The following is an 18,123-nucleotide window of genomic DNA, read 5'->3' on the forward strand; positions in this document are numbered from 1 at the left end:
AACACTGCTTTGTGACTATGAGGCTCTGTGGACTTGCATCAGTGTTACCGACGCTCTGGGACACTACAGCCCCTACCTGCAGTCTATCCCAAAGAAAGGCCATGTTCCTTCCTGACTGTTCCAAGATTGCACAAATCAACAAATGCCCTGCAGTCCCTCAAGCTAAACAACCTTAAAATTGTTTAGAAAAATGAATGCCTTATGAAACACAGAAAGAGATAGAAAGCTCTCAATTGTTGGTTTACTACCCAAATGCCCAAGGGACTGAAACTTGGATCTGGGAACTCAAAGCAGGTCTCCCTTGTGGGCAGCAGGACCAATCCCTTGAAACACTGTGCCATTTCATCAAGTCTATACTGGCAGGAAGGTGAGCGTGAAAGCTGGAGCCAGGTAGAAAGCCCAGGCCCTCCCATACGTAACACAGGCAACTTAACCAGTGTGCCAACTGCCAGGCTAGCCACCACCTCCTCCTTCCTAACTCTCTCAATGAGACAGAAAGTGAGACAGAGCAGGATTTGTTTGGAAATAGGCCTTCCCTTCTCACCCACATGGGAACAGCCACGTGCAGAGGAGTTCAACGTGAGCACACACAGAATGGCCTCCAGGCCAACAGACTCCCCAAAACGGCACAGCCTGCTCCCTGTGATAATCATTATTCAGGGCGGCTGCCATCAGCCCCAATCCAGCTCTAATCAACAGGACTAAATGCTCTCCTTCCCTAGTCTGGTATTTCCTTCAATTTAAGAAATAAAAAATGTCATACACAAATGTGACATAAATGAAATCCAGTGCTAATAAGAAATTAGCAGAACAAAAATGCTATTAATTCTGGAAAAGATAATATCTTAGCAAAGCACAGTTACATGGGGAATGACCTAGGCAATGCAGAACAAGGCAGAGATAAAAGATGTTGGCTCAAAGCAAAGGCTAATGGATTCCAATCCATTTCAGGACAGGAGTCCTCTCCTGCTCACCCCTCACCCAGACACAGCGGGAAGGGCAAGGTTCCAAATCCACATGAGGACAGGTGGAGCCCACCATTTCCAGGCAGGCTGCTTTCTGCGATATCACTCACCTGTGCCGTTGGTTAGGCCACTGTGGCTTGGATTCTTGCTAGGCTGGCGGTGTCGGTTCCTGGTACCAGGGCTTTGATCGCCGGGTGCTGTGGTTGTCCTGGCTGAGCCACTTGAATGTCTGTGTGCCCTGGGGGTTCAAAGCACAAAGCAGACAGACAGATGTCAGTTACCGTGAAAAAGGAAGGAACAGAGTCTACCTCAGTCATCGGGCACTCTCTCTTGCTACTTGTTGAAGCTGAGACCTTTAACAGCCCCTCCAGTTTTTGACTCAGCAGAAGCTGGCTCCAGGCTTAGAGACCCAGGGACATTTCCTTCTTGGTAAAAGCCCAGAAGGCAACTTTGGGTAAACTTTTCCACTTGAGGTAAACAAATCCAGAGTGAATTTCCCCCACATCTGAAATAACTGGCAGAGTATCCTGTGGCCATCACATTATTTTTACTGGGACCAAATATTAGAAATAAACATGAACCGATGCACAGGCTACCGATGAAATATTTCTATTAAGAAAGGGAGGCTAAACTTATCCTAATGAATCCTCTATAGCTACAAAGAGGATTGTCCTAGAAACAGAAGTCAGGGGGCATTAAACAATGCTGGTCAACAGACACTGCTGTGCTTTACCTGAAAAGGATGACTCCAAGGCCACTCAAGTAAATGGGAAATCAGGTAAAATGGATTCTGATCACCAAGAGAGTGGTGGGATCCAGTCACAAAAAACCATATGACACCTTCAGAGAACAGAAGGTAAGGGGCAGTGAGTGCAGGTTCGTAAGTCGCTGTTGTAGCTTGTCTTCCCTCACTCAGTGCCAGAGACTCCAGTCCTTGGTTCAGCTGCTTCACCAATGGACGTTATTCTGCCACTTGGCACCACATGCTCTTTTGCCTCTGAGTCGGCTTACATGCCACTCAGTGAAGTACAGACCACACCCCTTCGGACCTAAGAATTCAAGTCCAGGGAACAATGTGACATGCAGCAGTAAGACTGCCACGCACAGCACAAGTAAGAACAGGAACAGACACATGTTTGGCCCAAGAGTTGAGATGTCAGAATCTCACATGAGAGTACCTGTGTCACCTGCCTCCAGGTCCCAACTCCAGCTTCCTGCTGAGGCCGATCCTGGGAGGCAACAGTAATGGCTCAAACAGTTAGAGGGGCTTGTCACCTGTTCCTTCTTGCTGTTGCAAGCATTTGGGGAGAGAACGAGGAAAGGGGAATACTCTCTGTCCTTCAAAAACTTTTTTTTTCATTTGAAAGGCAGTGTTATAGATAGAGAGTGTGATCTTCCATTTACTGGTTCATGTGCCCTAACAGCCACAACAGCCGGGGCTGGGCCAAGCTAAAGCCAGGAGCCTGGAACTCCATCTGTGTCTTCCACATACGCGGCATGGGCCCAGGCACTTGGGCCATCTTCTGTTGTCTTCCCAGGTGCATTAGCAGTGAGGTGGAGATCCATAAGGGATGCTGATATCCAGATAGCAGATTAACCTGCTGTGTGATGATATAACATTCACTGAGCTATAACATTGTGTTCCAGCTACTATATATATATATCATCTCATTTAACATGGCAACCCCAAGGTTCCTTGCTGCCATTACCCTCTTTTTACACACAAAACAGACACCAACAAGTCCTACAGAAAGAAAGTAACAGAATAAGGATTTCAATGCTGGCACTTGAACTTTAAGAGCCCAGGCACTCAGGCTAAAGGATGGGGATATAAGGCTGGACTTCAGCTGAGTTCTCTTAGACTGTTTTCTGAGCAGCCATTTGGCCAATGCTAAGTGGGAAATAAGCCCTATAACAGTTTTCCCCACTGGAGGGAGTCACACATACACCCTCGCCCTCACAAAAATCCCAGCTGGGAAAAGGCCCAATAGACTTCTGGGTAAGGAAGAAAAGAAAAGGACAAAAAAAAAAATATCAAAAACTATCCTCAAGATTGGCTGACTGATTTGGAAGGAAGAGTTACAAAGAAAGAGAGAAAGAGAACTCTTGTATCAGCGGACTTACTCCCCAAGGGTTGTAATGGCTGAGCTGAGGCAGCCTAAAGCCAGAAGCCTCAAATTCCATCCAGGTATACCTTGTGGATGGCGGGGATCCAAGTGCTATGGATCATCTCCTGCTGTTTGTCCAGGTGCACCGCAGGGGGCTGGATAGGAAGCGGAGCAACCAGGACCCACTAGCATCCATAAGGAACACCATGGTCACAGGCAGGCTGTGACCACAATGACCCACTGTGCCACAATGCCAGCTGTAACACACCATTTTTCTTTTTTCTTTTTAGATGTATTTTTGTTTCTATTGGAAAGACATATCTACAGAGAGAAGGACAAAGAACGAGATAGAGAGAAAGGAGGTATCTTCCTTCCATTGGTTTACCTCCCTAATGGCAGCAACAGCTGGGGATAAGATGATTCAAAGCCAGGAGCCAAGAGCCAGGAGCTTCCTCCAGATCTCCCACATGGCTGCAGGTGGCCAAAGACTTGAGCCACACTCTGCTGTTTTGCCAGGCAATAATCAGGGAGCTGAATCAGAAGTGGAGCAACCAGGACTAGAACCAGAACCCATATAGGATGCTGGGGCTGCAAGGGGGAGGACTAGCCTGCTGAGCTACCATGTTACCTCTGTCCCTTTTTTCCAACACACAAATTAAAAAAAAATTTTTTTTTTTAAATACTTCTTAAGACAGCACCTCCCCCTCAAAAAAAGAGAGGAGAAATCTGTAAATTTTCAGAGTCCTTCATACCTGTAGACTCCATGGCAATTAAAAATAGGAAGAGAATACAACCATCCCTCACTAACTAACTACTTCCAGCTAATGCACGAAATAGATTTTCCTGCCAGGGTAGACATAAGTCAAAATATTACCAGTGATTATCTTTGGACATTGGGAATATGGATGCTTTAGTTTTGTCTTTTGTACTCATCAAGATTTTTGTAGTTTCCTTCATGGAGTTTATATACTTTCTGCTTAAAAAAAAAAAAGTTAATTTGAGGGGAGAGAGACAGACTCTCAAATGCCACAACAGCTGGGACTGGGCCAAACTAAAGTTATGGCCGGAAAGGAACTCAATCCAGGCATCCTAGAGGAGTAGGGGAGATTCTATCTGAAGCATCCTTGATGCCTTTCAAGGTCTGCAACTGCGGGGAGCTGGAGTCAGCGCCCAGGGCCAGAGCAGACAGCAGGTAGTGCAAGGCAGACAGCTCAATCGTTTTCTTAACTGCTAGCTAAGCCAAACTCCCACCTGTACATTTCTAAGTGGAAAGGAAAAAAAAGAAAAAAACATTTCTTAAAGATTATTTTCAAGTTTTTCTTAGGTGAGGGCTGGTGGATAGACCTTGGACACTTCAGTTGTTTCTATGTCCAGGCTGCATGTGTGGCAGTTAAAAACGTTGAGAAGGTACAACTGAACTCTGGAAATAAAGACTCAATTTGAAGTCTCTTTTTTCCATGTTATTTTTCCCTAAGCTAATTTCATAAATCAAAAGCTGTCAACCACACCTAGGTCAAAGTCCCTACTTGGTGGGAAGAAGCTGTAGTGTTAAGCACTTTACCACACTGCCTCACCAAAAGCACAAGGGGCACAAACTAGTTGCACAAGCCAAGGCGGTTTGCAGGGACTGGTGGACGTGTGCTTGCAAGAGATTAGACTGGTTCATAGGTGGTTTATTTCAGCCAGGGATCCCTTCACACGCACAACAGAACCCCTCCGTTTGGGGACTCACAGCCCCCAGAGAGGACTGCACTCTGCGTTACAAGTGCAGCATCAGTGCTGTTGGCGACATTTTGAGCAGCCCTGTGCAGAGGCCTCGCTGCCCCAGGAGCTCCTGGTACCTCTGCAGAGCAGCCAGCTGGGCTGACAGCTGGGTGGGTCCCCTTAATCCCCTGGCTCCTCCCTCCCGCCCTTCCCTGAAAGGGCATGTGGTCAGAATAGAGAGGGAACACTTTCAGCCATGTTTAACCACTAATGACAGCAGCTCAGCCTGAATGACAGGCTGGAGCAGGGCCGGGATTAGCCAGTAAACCAGGGGCAGCTGGGACCACTTTGCATGAATTGCCGCCTGGCTGCCTGTGGTCAATGATGCCTGCCACCCACCTCCCCCTCACACCCACCCACACACATCCCTATGCTCTACTCAAATTCTACCCATCACCCTAAATCTGAAGCTTCCAGTTCTTCGCTCTTGTATTATCCTTAAAGTCAGTCACTTAGAAGAGAAGGCCTCAAAAGTCAAAGAAAATCTCATCAGTTTCCTCTCTTGGAGAACTCACTCAGCCTTAAGACATGGGGCTGTGATTAATGTTGGCCCACATGCTGAAACCACATGCCACGGGCCAAAATAGCGCCAGGACAAATGAGGCGCGGTGGGTAGGGATGAGCTGGCCTCCGCCACAGATGGCCTGGCTTGGGCTCTGCCAGTGACTTCAACCTTGGCCTAATCCCTCACCATTCAGGGGCGGGGGGTTACGCAGCCTGGGGGTGGTCAGAAGCTATCTGCCTAGCCTTGCCACTCAGGCCAAATGCCACACATGGCTTCACGTCACCTTGCTGGACAAACTCAGCTCCCCTTAGAGTATGTCCTTCCCAGAATGCTGGTGTGGTCTCAAGATCTACGGCCTCCTGAGCAAGACCAGTGGTGGCCAGAATCCAGGATTCTCTCTCAGCACCCTGTTCTGATGCAGCTACTGAGCCCAGAGGCTCTCAGCTGTGCCTGAGCCCTAATCTTTGACCTCCACAGCCCTGGCCTCTGTCCTCAGTTGTCCCCTGCCTTGGGAATATCCAGCTGCACCCTTCAATAGAAGCAGGCTGTTGTTTTCTCATTGCTAGGCCCTGAGCTAGAGCTGAAACCCAACAGAAAGTCTGCCGTAATGCAAATGCAGTGACTAGTCATTCTGCTCAGACAGGAATGTACATCACAGCAGATTGCTGATATGGGACTGGACTAGTGGGTGGGCCTAGCAGATTCTTTGCCATTTTTCTCCTCCGTGGACCTATGATAAACAGTACATGTAGAACCATTACACAAAACAAAACCTTGTTTCTTTTGATAAAGAAAAGGAAGTCTTTTTTTTTTTTTTACAACATTTCAAATTACACTTTATACAACTGAACTATACACTTAATGATAAGGGCCAGCACTGTGACACAATTGGTTAAGCTGCTGCTTACAATCCCAACATCCCATACTGGAGTTCCAGCTGCCGATCCAACTCTGCTAACACGCTTGGGAAAGCAGCAGAAGACAGCCCAAATCCTTGGGCCCCTCCCACCCACAGGGGAAAAGACTGATGGAGTTTCTGGCTGCTGGCTTCAGTCTGGCCCAGATGACTGCTGTGCTCATCTAGGAAGGGAACCAGTGGATGAGAAGACACTCTCCTTCGCTTTGTCTCTCCCTCTCTGTCACTCCACTTTCAAATAAATATTTTTTTTTTTACATAAACTATGTTTTCAGCCTTTTAAAAGACAAAGTTACAGAGGAGGAAGGAAGAGACCAACAGTCTTCCATATAGTGGAATACTACTCATCAAACAAAACTGCTGACATATGCAACAACACAAATAACCCACAAATGCCTTATGCTAAGCCAAAGAGACTCAACAGGCTACACAGTACATCACTGCACTCTCGTGGCATTCAGGTAGGGGGAAAACTATAAGGGAAGAAAAGAGGTCAGTGTTTGCTGGAGGCTGGGGAAGAAGAAAGGATTAACAACAAAGGGATACAAAGCATTTGTTTGGGATGATGAAAATTTCTTCTCATTTACTTTCATTTGTTAGGAAGACAGAGAGGAGTTGGGGGAGAACTCCTATGTGCTGGTTTATTCCTGAAATTCCCACAGTCCAGGCCATAACAGGAGCTCAGAACACCAAACCAGTCTCCCCTGGGGATGACAGGGACTCAGAACTTGAGCTACCCTCTGCTGTCCCCCAGGGTACGCATTAGCAGGAAGTTGGAATCAAAAGTGGAGCCAAGACTTAATCCCAGGCATGCTGATTGGAACGCAGGCATACCAAATGGCTTCTTAACCACTGTGCCAAACACCTTCCCTCCAGTAATAAAACTTTCCATATCTTGATGGGGAGAGTCATTACCCTGACTGGATGCTTCTGTTGAAATATGTATGACACAGAGTGAATTTTCCTGTTTGTAATTTATAACTCAAAAAAAAAAAACACTCAATGACGTAAAGGGGCAATTTTTATGTTTCAGTTGCTACAAATGCACTTCACCAAATTTAAAAAATAGTGAGCAAAAATAAAGTTTCAGGAGGCAGGTAATTTATGGTGTCAGAGAATGCTAGGAAACAAACAAAAGAGAACTTTGATGAGCTTCTGATTAAGGCTAAATCAGGATCCTGCAGACGTTCTTGTTTTAACAAATGCAGTTTTCCTGAAAGCCTAGGAACACATTGTACCCAAATGCCAAAACGTCATGGCTGCTGAATGTCAGGCACTGCGCACACCATTCTGCCTTAGTGAGAGAGGCCCTGGCTATGAATGGGAGGGTCCTACCTCTGACTCCCAGGTAAGCAGACTCAGCTACAGACAACAAATGACAGTTGGTTTTTCTTTATTCAAACAAAAAGAACACAGAAATCACACCTGCACAAAAAAACTTAAAAGCTGTCTCACTTCGATGCTGGGGAAGAGCCACTTGCCTGGGATTACGAGAACCAAGTCGGCTCCCGTCTGCAACGCTGTCCCTCCTCTGAGTACTCACTGTCTTTTAATAGCAGCATGGAAAAAAGAAACTGAGTGGGTTCGGCCAGCTTCCAGCAGGACAGAACCAGCAAGGAGCAGGCACCTAAATTAGAAGCATGGAAAAATAAAAATGGGGACCAGTGATGGGAAAAGAAATGATCTCCAAAGTTCTACCACTCGGACAGGCAAAGCTACACCCCTACATCCTTCCCAAGTCTTGCTTTCACTCAAACATCGGTTTGAGTGGGGGAAAAAAAAGAGGAGAGAGAGAAAAGAAAAGTGAATGAAAAAGAAACACAGGGAAGGGAATAAAAAGGAGGCGTAAGTGGGGAAAGGCACAATTCGAGTTAAAACGGACCCATTCTAGTCAGATTCTAGTCACTCCCAGGGTAATTTACGAGTGCACTCCACACCCGACCTCGAGGCTGCCAGCCTCACAAATGACAGGGAAGATAAAAATAAAACTGCTGCCAAGTTCATTCCAAATTACAGGAAGATGATGATTTACTTTTGTTCACCCTGCAGTACCGAGCAAGCCTCTCAGCAGTGAAAGTTTATTGAATGAGATAATCCATCCAGAGAGTGTGTGCAATAAATTGCAATCCATCTAATCAAATTCGGTTATATGTTCATCTTAGCTGAAACGCTCATGCTCTTCAATTTCAACCAGAGGGGAAGCGTTCACCTGCCTATTCCCTGGAACAGGGATGTACCCTGTGACCTGAGATCGTCTAAACCCAAGTTCCAAGCCCACCAACCTCCACTGACTCCCAGCAGAACTCTCCATGGGAGCACCCACTTGCTCAGGCGCATCCCACAGGTGTTTCCACCTTCCTTCCCTGCATGCTCACACCTTGCCAGTCCCTGGCCCAGCCACGGCCTCACTACGCCACTACACCAGAGCCCAGCTCTCCCTCATGAGGTCTGCCTTCACACGTGCCTGAGTGTACACCATCTTTCACCTTTCAGTGAATCCTGCTGGTCTGTTCTCCTGTCTACACCCCACTAGTTGTATTTTTACGTGTGGGAAGACAAGGACTTGGTATCTCGCGCAGCCTGGTCAGGATTCTCGATCCTTACAACACTCTGACATGACAAATCACACAGCAGAAACAAAAGCAGGGAGGTAAGTTCTGAACAGAACACGTTCAATGAACGCTCCTGAAGATATCCCTCTGCATGACAGAACAATTCGACCTTTTGCTGGACAACTTGCCCAGTGCACTCCTCCCTCACTCTTCACCCAAAGGACTCCTGAACCAGTTATGGCCCTATGACTCCCTTGTCTCCCACACTTCTGCTTTACGTGTTTGTCATGTATCTATTTGTTTTCAAATCTTTACTTTACTTGAAAGGTGAAGTTACAGAGAAAGCAGGCATGTCAGAGAAAGATCTTTCATTTGCTGGCTCACTCTCCAAATAGCCAGAACTGGGCCAGTGCAGAGCCAAGAGCTTCCTCCAGGTCTCCCATGTGGTTCCAGGGGCCCAGGGGATATTTGACATCCTCTTCTGCTTTCCCAGGCCATAAGCACGGAACTGGATCAGAAGTGGAGCAGCTGGACACAAACTAGCACCTGTAGGAAACTGTCATTGCCACAATCTAGTCATTTACCATCTTCGTCACTCCATCAAAAAATACCAAGGAATGCAACCCACAGTCTACCAAGAATACGGGTAGAACTCCTACCGAACAGGCTAGCCTTAAAAAGCAAGTACACCAGCCCAGTCCATCACAGTCTAGAAATCATGCCATCTGGCTCTTGACTGCACCCGCACACTAAAGGTGCAAGATCACCTCCAAGTTTAAATCTTACTTGGTGTGTTTTTCTTTGTTTGTTCTAGCTGTAGTCACACTCTAACAGATAAGACTAGGCAAGTAACTAATAAACAGAACTGAGAGGACACTTTTTGTGAATAGAATTTTAAAATTAATCCTCACCCAAATATCTAAAGCATGTAAATATGAGAGTTTCCCTCTTGGCTGTGTTAGGTGACATGGCATGGCTGACCTTAGAAAGGAACATCACTGTGGGCTTCCCTGAATTACACCCCGAATAGAGCACTTACTCCCGCTGGTAGCAAGAGAGAAAATGAGAAAGCAAAGCACAAGGTTGGTTTTGAGTCCCCCTTCCTGGCTTGAATATGAAGTACTTACTAAGGAAGTACTGGGTTGGAGAGCTTAAGAGAGGCACCACTAATAGCAAGGAGATGGGTCCTAAGTCCAACAGTGGTAAGTAACTCAATTCAGGTCAAGACCTGAGTGAGCCTCGAAGCAGTTCTTCTCTAGTGCTTTCCAAAGAAGGAGGCAGCTCAGCTGATACCTTGAATTTGGCTTTGGGAGACCCCAAAGGAAGAACCAAGCCACCCTGTGGATTTCTGACCCATAGAACTGTGAGCCATTAGGCACAGTTATCTGCAGCCCTAAGTTTGTGGAGATCTGTTACACAGCTATGGAAAACAAACACATGCTCTCGATCCACCTCTGTGTCAAGGTGCACAGAAGATAGTAACTGGGGCCTGGCGCTGTGTCCTAGCGGCTAAAGTCCTCCCCTTGAACGCACAGGGATCCCATATGGGCACCAGTTCTAATCCCGGCAGCTCCACTTCCCATCAAGCTCCCTGCTTGTGGCCTGGGAAAGCAGTCGAGGTCGGCCCAAGGCCTTGGGACCCTGCACTTGTGCGGGAGACCTACAGGAGGTTCCTGGCTCCTGGCTTTAGATCTGTGCAGCACCGGCCATTGTGGTCACTTGCGGAGTGAATCACTGGATGGAAGATCTTCCCATCTGTCTCTCCTCCTCACTGTATATCTGATTTTGTAACAAAAATAAATAAATCTTTAAAAGAAGAAGAAAACAGTAACTGGCAGACACATGGTCAGGCAACGGCCTCAGCCCAGTTCTTGTGATTGCTGTCCCTGTCTCACTCCAGATTCAGTTACAACATTACTCTGCAGGTCCAGTGCCCATCTGAGAGGGACAGCACTGTGGTGGTTCCAGGGTCCTTTAGGCAACCCTCACTTCAGAGACTGCAACAACCACTTGGGACGTGGAATAGCAATAATCTATGTAAGTGAGATATTACTGTTCTCAGAGGGCAAGTAACATTTTTTAATGGGGAAATTTCCAGTGGTTTTTTTTTTTTCCTCAAACAAGACTTACTTATATGTCAATTCACTCTGATTCCATGGTTAACCTTACAAGTTGCAAAGATTTGTGAAGAAAGCATTCACTATGGAGATATCAATCATGAAGAGAAAACAAGAGGGAATGACAGATTGAGCAGGCACTGGGAGCCTGCCACACACTGGCGGTTTGGCAAAGCCTTGAGAAGCACAAGGCAGTTCTGATTTAAAAAAAAAAGTCTCCCCTATGCCCCTGAAACCAGCCCATCTCAGGAGTTGAGGCGCCAAGAACCACTCCACAGCTCTGGCAAGCGAGTAGCACGAACATAAGACTCTTTCAGCTTAACAAATATTGACTGAGAAGCTGTGACGTGCGGCCCAGCACGGCACTGCACTAGGTCCTGCTGGGGACACAAAGACACACACTGCCCTTGTCACGGTGTTGGGCCGAGAGCTTCAGCAACACTCTCCCTGTTGCTCCAAATGCCTCTGGGACTTTCAATTCAACATTCTTTCCTAAATGTACCACCCCTTTCAAATAAAACTTGTAATCAATTTTAAGGATAAAATATTTGTGGTGAAAATTTAAGAACAAAACCAATCTGTTCCTAACCTCCTGTCTTCCTCCACAAAACAGCAAAACAGTAAGCATTTATACAATCGCATACTGTGGATTTTTACTACTTCCATTACCAAAAATGTATCATTTTGTCATTTAAAAAGTTGCACCTCAAAGGTCATTTGTAAACACACAAAGGTGCATAGACCACCTATAGACCCCAGGGAAAAGCAAACAGAAAATCCTCATCCAGGCAGCCCTGCAAGATACAGAATTTCACTCTCCACTGTCAAATAATCAGAGAACCAAAGGTACCTCCAACTCAGCCAGATGTCTCCGAAAGGCAGGCTAAACACAGGCTTCCAATGTAAAGGCAGTCCAAGACGAGCAACAGCAGCCACTGAAATCTTTTAAAAAGGCAGGAAAGTCAGAAATTAAAGCAAGAGGATGATAACTCCAGGAATATCTGGAATTATAAGAAGTATAAATGGACTGTAAGAAGTTTAAAGACAGAAGTTACCATATAATTTTTTAATTCAGTGAAATACTGTTATAAGAAATGTCACCTCAAATATAAGGAGATAAACAGTTCAAGCCAAATGGATTGGGGTCAGGGGAAGGAGAGATAGAAAACTTTTTTTAAGATCTTTGCTTAAAGGACCCCTTCTCCCTTCACAGCATTATTTAGCATTGCAGCCTGCTCTTAAAGAATGAATTTACACTTAATTTTACATGAATCAGACTTATTTTTCAAATAGAGAGATCAATTAAGTCTATGCAAGAGGAACACCCCAGGAATTGCTCTGATTATAAAACCAAGACACAGAGTGTTTCTGAGGAGATGAGTTCACAATGTTAATAAACTTGCACAAAATAGGGAGGGCTTCAGTGACTGTAACTTGAACTGAATGACAAAGGCAAATGCCAGATTAAAGTGAGCTGTTAAGCAAATGAACCAAAAAACAGAACACATCATCATAAAGACAGATGCTAAACCCATCCCACATCACACTTCCCCAGACCCGAACACACTCAGAAGCAGCCACCCAGCTGCAACATAAACCTAAAGGAAAAAACCCTAACCCTGTCACACCAAATCACAGCCACTAATGCCACGGCTTAAACACTTCTCTTCCCCCGGCACCCACCTCTGTCCACAACATTTGCAAGAATGAATGTTCTATATGTCACTAGGGAGAAACAAATGGTGAGAACACTTAACAATACTGAACCCTGGCAAGGATACGGAACAATAGGAATTCTCACTCGCTACTGGTAAGAATGCAAAACAGTATGGCCATTTCGGAACACAATTTGGCAGAGTCTTACAAAACTAAGCACAGGCTTACCACGCAATCCTGTAATCACTTTTATTTCTATTTATCCAAATGTCCACACAAGAACCTACACACAGATGTTACAGGAGATTTATTTATAGTTTGTGAATTTTGGAAGCAACCACAACATCCTTTAGGACGTGAGCGGATCAACTGTAGAAAGTTACTTAGCACTAAAAAGGAACATGCTATCAAGCCACCAAAGAGCATGAGAGCAGCATAAATGCATACTACTAGATGAAATAAGTTAACCCCAAAAAGGCTAAACACTGAACAACCCCAACCACAGGATGTCCAGAAAAGGCAAATCTGTGGAGTCAGTAAGGTAAGTGGTTGCTTGGGCAGAGGGGGTAAGAGATGACTAGGAAGAGCACAGAGCACTGCCGAGGCAGTGAAAACCCTCCAGAAGCTGTAAGGTTCCAGAAGCTGATGTGGATCCACATCAGTAGGCACTTGTCCAAAACTAAGGATACAGAATACCAGCACAGACTATGTGACTCTGAGTGATAATGAGGCACCAACCAAGGCAGCTTCCTCAGTTACTACGAGAGCAGCACATGGTGTAAAGACAGTGATGGAGAAGCTGTGTGAACATCCAGGGAGGCTGTAGCAGAAACCTCTGCTCTTCTTTTCACTTCTGTTACAAACTGAAAATTGCCCTTTTTAGGAAAGAGGATGAGAAGGGAGTAAGGAAGAGAATAACAAAGGGAGGACGAAGGTAGGGAGAGAGAGACAGAACAAGCAAGCACATGAAGGCTGGATCTGGCCAGTTTGCCCTAATACTTGGGTATCCACACCGATAAATGAGCTCTCCTCGAAGACATCAAGTGCTCTCATCCTCCCTTCTCTTTGCAATGATGGAGTCTCCGGCCCTTATTTCATTGGTTTTACAAATTCCTCCAAAATACAGCTCATTCATTTGAAGTAACTCCCCAACCCCAGGTAGATGTAATTTCCCATAACATTCTTCCACGTACACAGCACTATGACGGGATCCACCATGCTAGACTATACTTGTCCGCTATGTGCCCGTCTCCTACTAGATACCGTCTCTGACATTAGAGACCATGGCTTTTCATCTTCTCATCGCCTAGACCAAGCTCGGAGCCTTCCACTCAACGTGCATGGACTGAGCACTGCCTCCAGGTATGTGTATCCCTCCCAGTCCTAGTCAGCTTTCCAGTACATGCCAGGGGAGATGCCTGGGTCATAAACATATCTGAACAAACAAATGCACCAAGACATGCACATCACGTGTCATTTTAGTTAATGCATAATTAATACATGAACATGTGATCAACTTTTCCCTGTCTGGTTTTGAGAATGCCTCGGGGCCTTCATCTGTGGTCTCCATCCTATGACAGTCAGTACGAGAGCCCTAGAAGTCCCACGGGCTCGAGGGACTTACCACTGAAAGAGTCCATGAATGACCCTTAATTCATTCTCTTCCCCAGCAATGACAATGAGGTTAGAGCCAGGTTTTAAGGAAAAGCTATTGGATGGGAAGCCTGAGTGGCAAGAGGAAAGGTGCTAAACCCAGCCTCATGCTCACAGGGTGACACCTCCTAACCAGGTAGTCTCCATGGAAGGAGGGGCGGCAAGGCCAGCACTGACAGAGGATGGCCCAGTGCCCCAGGGCTCAGCGCCTGTCCGTCCCTCATCCCTGACAGCCTTGCCTCCCAGTTCTCCCCTGGCCTCCCAGCGCTTCCTCAAGTGTTCCCAGCAGGCTCACACCCGGCTCAGTTTATTTTTCTTTCCTTTCTGGGCCAGGCTGTCTGCAAGCAGAGCTGATGAGCTATTTAGAGCTCACCAGAGACCTTGGGGCTTTATGAGTCTCAGAGAATATAGCTCTTTTAAATCTTCAGAGGTCATTAATGCCAAAGGCAAGAAAGCCAATGAATCTGATATGTTTTCATCAAAGCAACACAAAAAAGAAGGGCAAGAAGAAGACAGAAACTACCACAAGAGATTCTGAAACTCGGATATGTAAAAGAATCACTGGAGGGACTGGACGAGGCTAGCGTTAAAATGCGGATTTGGACCAACACTGGCCCATCCTGTAGCTGACAGGGGCACATCCCTGCCTCTCCCCATACACACTCTCTCCTGTGCACTCACAAGAGCTCCTACACATAACAACTTCAACACACACACAGAGCAAGGAAGAAAATGGTTTCAGTTGCTGTACTCAAACTCTGAAACAAGATTCTTTAAGGTTTCTGAACCTACTAGCAAAAAGTTAACAAATGAAAAGCATATTAAATGCATTTTTCCATTTGTGTGTACCAGTCTGGTAAATGTGCAGGGATACCAGACTGAGGGGCCAGCAGGCAAAGTCACGGGGAGCCCCAAGGCTGTGCTCTAGGAGCAATGTGGTTTTACCATTTATGCTTATAGCTGAGGTGAGGGAAAAAAAAATCACAGGTTGAGTTAAGAATCAGCAAAACACAAAGGGACTTGAGCACCTGGCTTCCCATTCCTCACAACCACTTCCGGGCACAGCAACTCCAAAGAAAACTGCACCAGAACCAGCGGGACCCAATCCACTGGGTTTTTTTCTCGCCCAACACAAACCCTACTGGGCCTGCTTAACTCTTGGAACCAGGCAGCCCCCAGGACACAATCCAAAGCCAGGAGCCAGGTATTTGTTCCGGGTCTCCCACGTGGGTGCAAGGTCCCAAGGCTTTGGGCCATGCTCGACTGCTTTCCCAGGCCACAAGCAGGGAGCTGGATGGGAAATGGAGCTGCGGGGATTAGAACCAGCACCCATATGGGATCCCAGCACATTCAAGTGAGGACTTCAGCCACTAGGCCACCACACCAGGCCCATCCTCTGTCTTTCAAATAAATGCATAAGTAAATTTAATTGAACAAATAAGAACAATCAAATGAACACTCAGAACCTACCACCAAGGCCAACAAACAACATGACCAGAACTTCAGGAGCCTTTTGTGCACTCTTTCCTCATTACACTTGTCTCTTTCCCTCCAAAGGAACACACTCTGGGGCTGCATTGTAGCATAGCAGATAGAGCCGCCACCTGCAATGCCAGCATCCCATACAGACACTGGTTAGAGTACTGCCTACTCCACTTCTGATCCAGCTCCTTGCTAATGTTCTGGGAAAAGCACTAGACGATGACACAATCGCTTGTGCCCCTACTTCCTGGCGAGAAACAGTGGCTATATGGAATGAGTCTTAAGACAAAACTCTTACCCAGCCCCTGTTCTTACGCTTCGCAAAGCAGGAGACAGAGGGAAGAGATAAGGCTGCTTTGTCACTGCCATCTTCACCTTCCCAGGCAGGCATGTCAGGGAAGGTGTTTGGCCAGGGTGAACAATATCCAAATTCAAGAAAAAACTACGCTCCAGATGCCAAAAGCTAAATATTTAGTCTGGGAGGCGAGAGTCTATGATTCTACTCTGAAAAGCTATGACGCCCTTGAATCCTGAGGGTTCAATTCACCACCTGCAGTGCCAAATGTATAACACTGTCCTTCCCAGATCTGGAATAGGACAGGGCTGCAACAGAACACTACTATAGCACCCCACTGAGCAATCCCAGGACACAGAGTGCTCGGGCTGGTGTCCCACTTCAGTTAATTCCTGAAATGACCTGTGAGGCCAGTCATAGTGCCATTTTATACATGGAAAAACTAAGGCTCTGACCCATTCAGCAACCTGTCCAAGACCACACAGCAAGTAAAGCACAGGTCAGGAGTCCATGTACAGCTTCCGATGTCAGAGCTGCACACTCCTCTCCAAGAGACTGGCCTGCCTCCACCCACGGTACCAGGTCAGGGGCACAGTGATGGCCAGGCATGCTTCAACAAAGGAGCAGGGGGCTGTTAAGGATGCATGAGACTGCTACAGGGAATACTTTCATGGATGCTTCCTGCTGAATGGCAACAGGTTCCACGTGGATGCAGAACTCACAGCAAGATGGCAGAAGGCTGACAAGACTCAGGTACATGTGGACAAAGGCCGCAGTGGCCAGGCTGATGGAGGACACCCATGTGGGTTATGACACCTGGAAAGCACTTTGCGTAGAAGCACTTGAATGTCTACCACATGGATGGGCAGAAGGCATCAATGTCTTCTTAAAGTCTGGCCTCTGCTTTATGAGCCAACGATCCATAACACAAATGACAATCAAGAGGATTTCAGCTTTGATCAACTACAGCAATGCCCAGGATGACACACAGGTGAACAAGTGAGGTCCCCCGGACCACTGACCCTAGAAAGAGCATCAGAGGAAGACAGTGACCCTCAGGCACAGAGCCGTCCCTGCCCTCACTTCCCCACATTGAGAATACCTCTTCACTGCTTCCATCCCAAAACACTGGAAAAGGGAAGGTCGGAGAGAGCAGCAGTTTGTTCTGTCACCATCAATAACACAGCCAAACCTGCTAGCTTTGGCTAGACTCTGCCCTCCAGCCCCACACTCAGTAGCATCAGCATGGTTGACACCAACTTTCCAGGTCAGCTGAAGACCAAGAGGGAGGTTACCAGTGGTGAAGCTAGGGAGGTGTTGTGCTGCAAAAGCGTAATGTTGAAGTGCTCCCACCACCCAAGCTCCTCACCCCCAAACACATTCTGTTTCCCCTTATTCTGGATGCCCATTCCATCTTTGCTGATATAAAATCTGTCACTTTTATTGCCAGCCATGTCCTACGAGACCTTACTAATTATCCCTCCTTATACCACACAGTGTCACAGAAAACATGACTGGTGAGCAGGGGGTGACGTGACACTTCTGCAAAGACTCAGAGGAACAACAGGGAAAATGGCACCCGTGCAAACAATGACGCTATGGACAAAAGAGCCAAACGTCCACCCTTTCTTGCTCCTGAGGCGCTCCAGTCACCACGATCACTTCAACCCGCAAAACCACCAATCCCAAGGAGTTGTCAGCTATCCTCAGAGGGCCTTTTCAAGATGCTATGGGTATGAGCCAAAATCCCTGTCCCCTTCCAAAGCCATGATTCCCCCACAGCCTGGGTAACGTTTGGAAGATTTTTACCAGCTATTCATCTAGTGCATCTTTTTTGTTTTTTTTTTAAGATTACTTTATTTTGAAATGTAAAGCAACAGAGACCACAGAGGGAGTGACAGACAGATGGAAAGAAAAGATCTTCCATTCCCTGGTTCACTGCCTTAATGGTCACAAGGCCAGGGCTGGGCAGGCTGAAATCAGGAACCCGGAACTCCACCTGAACCTCTCAAATGGATGGCAGGATGCCAAGCACTTGGGCAATTTTCTGCCACCTTCTCAGGCGCCATTAGCAAGAAGCTGGACAGGAAGCAGAGCAATTGAGACTCAA

The 18,123-nt window shown here is 46.6% G+C and overlaps 1 protein-coding gene across 7 annotated transcripts in view; it reads right to left on the reverse strand.

The window, feature by feature from the left end:
• Positions 1-18,123, reverse strand: part of WWP2 (WW domain containing E3 ubiquitin protein ligase 2) — a 117,644-nt gene that overhangs the window by 40,323 nt on the left and 59,198 nt on the right. For 6 of the 7 annotated variants that reach the window (XM_040982434.1, XM_040982438.1, XM_040982436.1 and 3 more), the window contains one exon: positions 1,076-1,203. In XM_040982434.1, coding sequence (XP_040838368.1) covers positions 1,076-1,203 — 128 coding nt within the window. Of the gene's footprint in view, positions 1-1,075; positions 1,204-11,777; positions 11,841-18,123 lie in introns of those variants that run through there. The other variant, XM_040982439.1, reaches the window with a different exon arrangement.

The sequence above is a fragment of the Ochotona curzoniae genome, unplaced genomic scaffold (genome assembly GCF_017591425.1).
Source record: "Ochotona curzoniae isolate NIBS_2020 unplaced genomic scaffold, NIBS_Ocur_1.0 contig_3622, whole genome shotgun sequence".
Taxonomy (NCBI): Eukaryota; Metazoa; Chordata; class Mammalia; order Lagomorpha; family Ochotonidae; genus Ochotona; species Ochotona curzoniae.